Raw genomic sequence first — 2,043 nt, forward strand, 5'->3', positions numbered from 1 at the left:
AAATGAATGAAATACTTTCTTCTCATTTCTGGATCTTTCATTTTATTACGGGGCTTTTAAATTCAGGTGCTTCATGCTGGGAGTTTTTATTTTAAATAATTAACAAGGGATTTGGGACAAGAGTTTGTCTCTTTCCGCTGATATTATTTGAAAATCTTTGCATGAGAAAAATACTGGTATGAGTTCCTTAGGCAGACTCGGCCTTCTCAGTACTCTGAGCAGTGGCATTGGAAGCAGCATCAGAACCGCCATCTCTGCCTTCAGTACTGCAGGCAAGGCAAGGCAGCTTCTTCTCAAGGGCAGCTCGGTACTTGGGGTGGCTGATGGCGTACACGATGGGGTTGTAGACGGCGTTGGCCTTGGCGAAGACGGATCCCCAGATAGAGAAAAGAGGAGTGACAATAGGTTTGTTGAACATTCCTCCCCAGTTGATGACAAAGTAGGGGGTCCAAGCCATGAACCACAAGGTGACGGTCATGAGAGCAACCTTGCACAGACGGCATTCAGCTGAGGTCTTTTGGGCTTCCTCGCTTCTCAGAGACTTAACTCCCATCTTCTTGGCCTGTTCTCGCATTCCCTTCTCGTGAGCAGCAACAGCCTTGACGATGAAAGTGTAGCTGTAGATGATGTAGGCAAGAGGGAAGAGATATACCCATACAGAGTAGACGTAAAGATAGCTCCTGGAGAGTTCAGTTTCTGTCAGGTAGTCAGTACCACAGGCAAGCATGTTACCCTCAGGCACATATCGGTTCCATCCGAAGAAAGGAGGAAGGCACCAGGCAAGAGTGAAAGCCCAAGTGCCAGCAATCCTCATCATAGCACCACCAGATGTGAGAGGTTCAGCAGATACTCCCTTGACGATGACATTGTATCGGTCAGCAGTGATGAAGACCATGGACCAGATGGACACGCAACCGAAGAAAGAACCGAGGAAAGCGTAGACCTCACAGAAGAATGCACCGAGAATCCATGTACCCCAATAAGCGTTGACCAGGAGAGGAGGAGTCATGGTAAGCATCATGAAGAAGTCGGAGATGGCCAGGTTGACGACTAACAGGTTGGCAGGTGTTCGCAGACTCTTGGTATTCATGAATACCCAGATGACTACGAAGTTACCAGCTACAGATAGTGTTCCCATGATAGTCATCCAGAAGCCAAGAAGACCATACCAGAGAGGATTCATGGGAGGGAACTGGTACCAGTGAGAATGCACCATATGAAGCATGTTTTCTGGCACAGTGTCTACCACTGTATAGTTGCCATAAGGGTTGGTGGATGGCAGGACAGTGTCCTGAACTGGGTTGTTCCAACTCGACATCTGTAATGAATTTTATAGTTTACATTATCATGCTTTATGTATAGATGATTAACACATATATAACACGACATGTGAACAAGGAAATATACTTGGCAAATACCTAGCATTTGTATGATCTGATTTTATTTGCACATTTTGACGAAGACTAATGAAAAATTAGCATGAATATCGAACGAAAAAAAAAAAATCAATGATATTACCTTTAAGGCAAAAGATTTCCAGCCGAAGAAATTTCAAAATCGAACTACTTCGGCGTGAAGTACCTCCTCTCTGGCTGAGTCCCACAAGGTAACTGAGAAAACAAGCGTGGATGGAGCTCTTTTATAGTCAGCTGGAGCCTTGTACTTGCATTATAAGATTACTGACGTCTTTATCCTCGACTACCTAAAGACAGACATGCCTGTCTGTGCTTGCTCGATTTTAAAAGTTCTAGAACGATATTTATGCATTCTGTTCTTTCCTGTGTTGTGTTATCCTCGGTACATTCATATAATATCTAAATAAGCATATATAGTTCTCAGTAATCTTAACAGAAAATACATCTTTAGTTTCCCTTGACGAGCATTGTAATGCACATGATTATGACATTATGGACTGATTTTTAATTGAAGCCCTACTAAATTTGTAAATATAAAGATCACGACTAATCTCTGTCTGATTATAGTTAACTTAACTAACCTCTTTTTTTTATACTTATTAAGTTTCCTTACAGTGGTTCAGTAATG

The 2,043-nt window shown here is 42.6% G+C and overlaps 1 protein-coding gene across 1 annotated transcript; it reads right to left on the reverse strand.

The window, feature by feature from the left end:
- Positions 1 to 164: 164 nt before the first annotated feature.
- On the reverse strand, positions 165 to 1,605 carry LOC119581637 (rhodopsin-like). The gene is made up of 2 exons (XM_037929759.1): positions 1,519 to 1,605; positions 165 to 1,318 (listed from the first exon to the last, which is right to left on the reverse strand). The coding sequence occupies exon 2, from the start codon at positions 1,316 to 1,318 to the stop codon at positions 188 to 190; it is 1,131 nt and encodes a 376-aa protein (XP_037785687.1). The 5' UTR covers positions 1,519 to 1,605; the 3' UTR covers positions 165 to 187.
- Between the last annotated feature and the right edge of the window lie 438 nt (positions 1,606 to 2,043).

The sequence above is a fragment of the Penaeus monodon genome, chromosome 15 (assembly GCF_015228065.2).
Source record: "Penaeus monodon isolate SGIC_2016 chromosome 15, NSTDA_Pmon_1, whole genome shotgun sequence".
Classification (NCBI taxonomy): Eukaryota; Metazoa; Arthropoda; class Malacostraca; order Decapoda; family Penaeidae; genus Penaeus; species Penaeus monodon.

Coding starts and splice junctions, on each gene's coding strand:
- LOC119581637 (XM_037929759.1), bottom strand. CDS start 1,318: ATGTCGAGTTGGAACAACCCAGTTCAGGACACTGTCCTGCCATCCACC.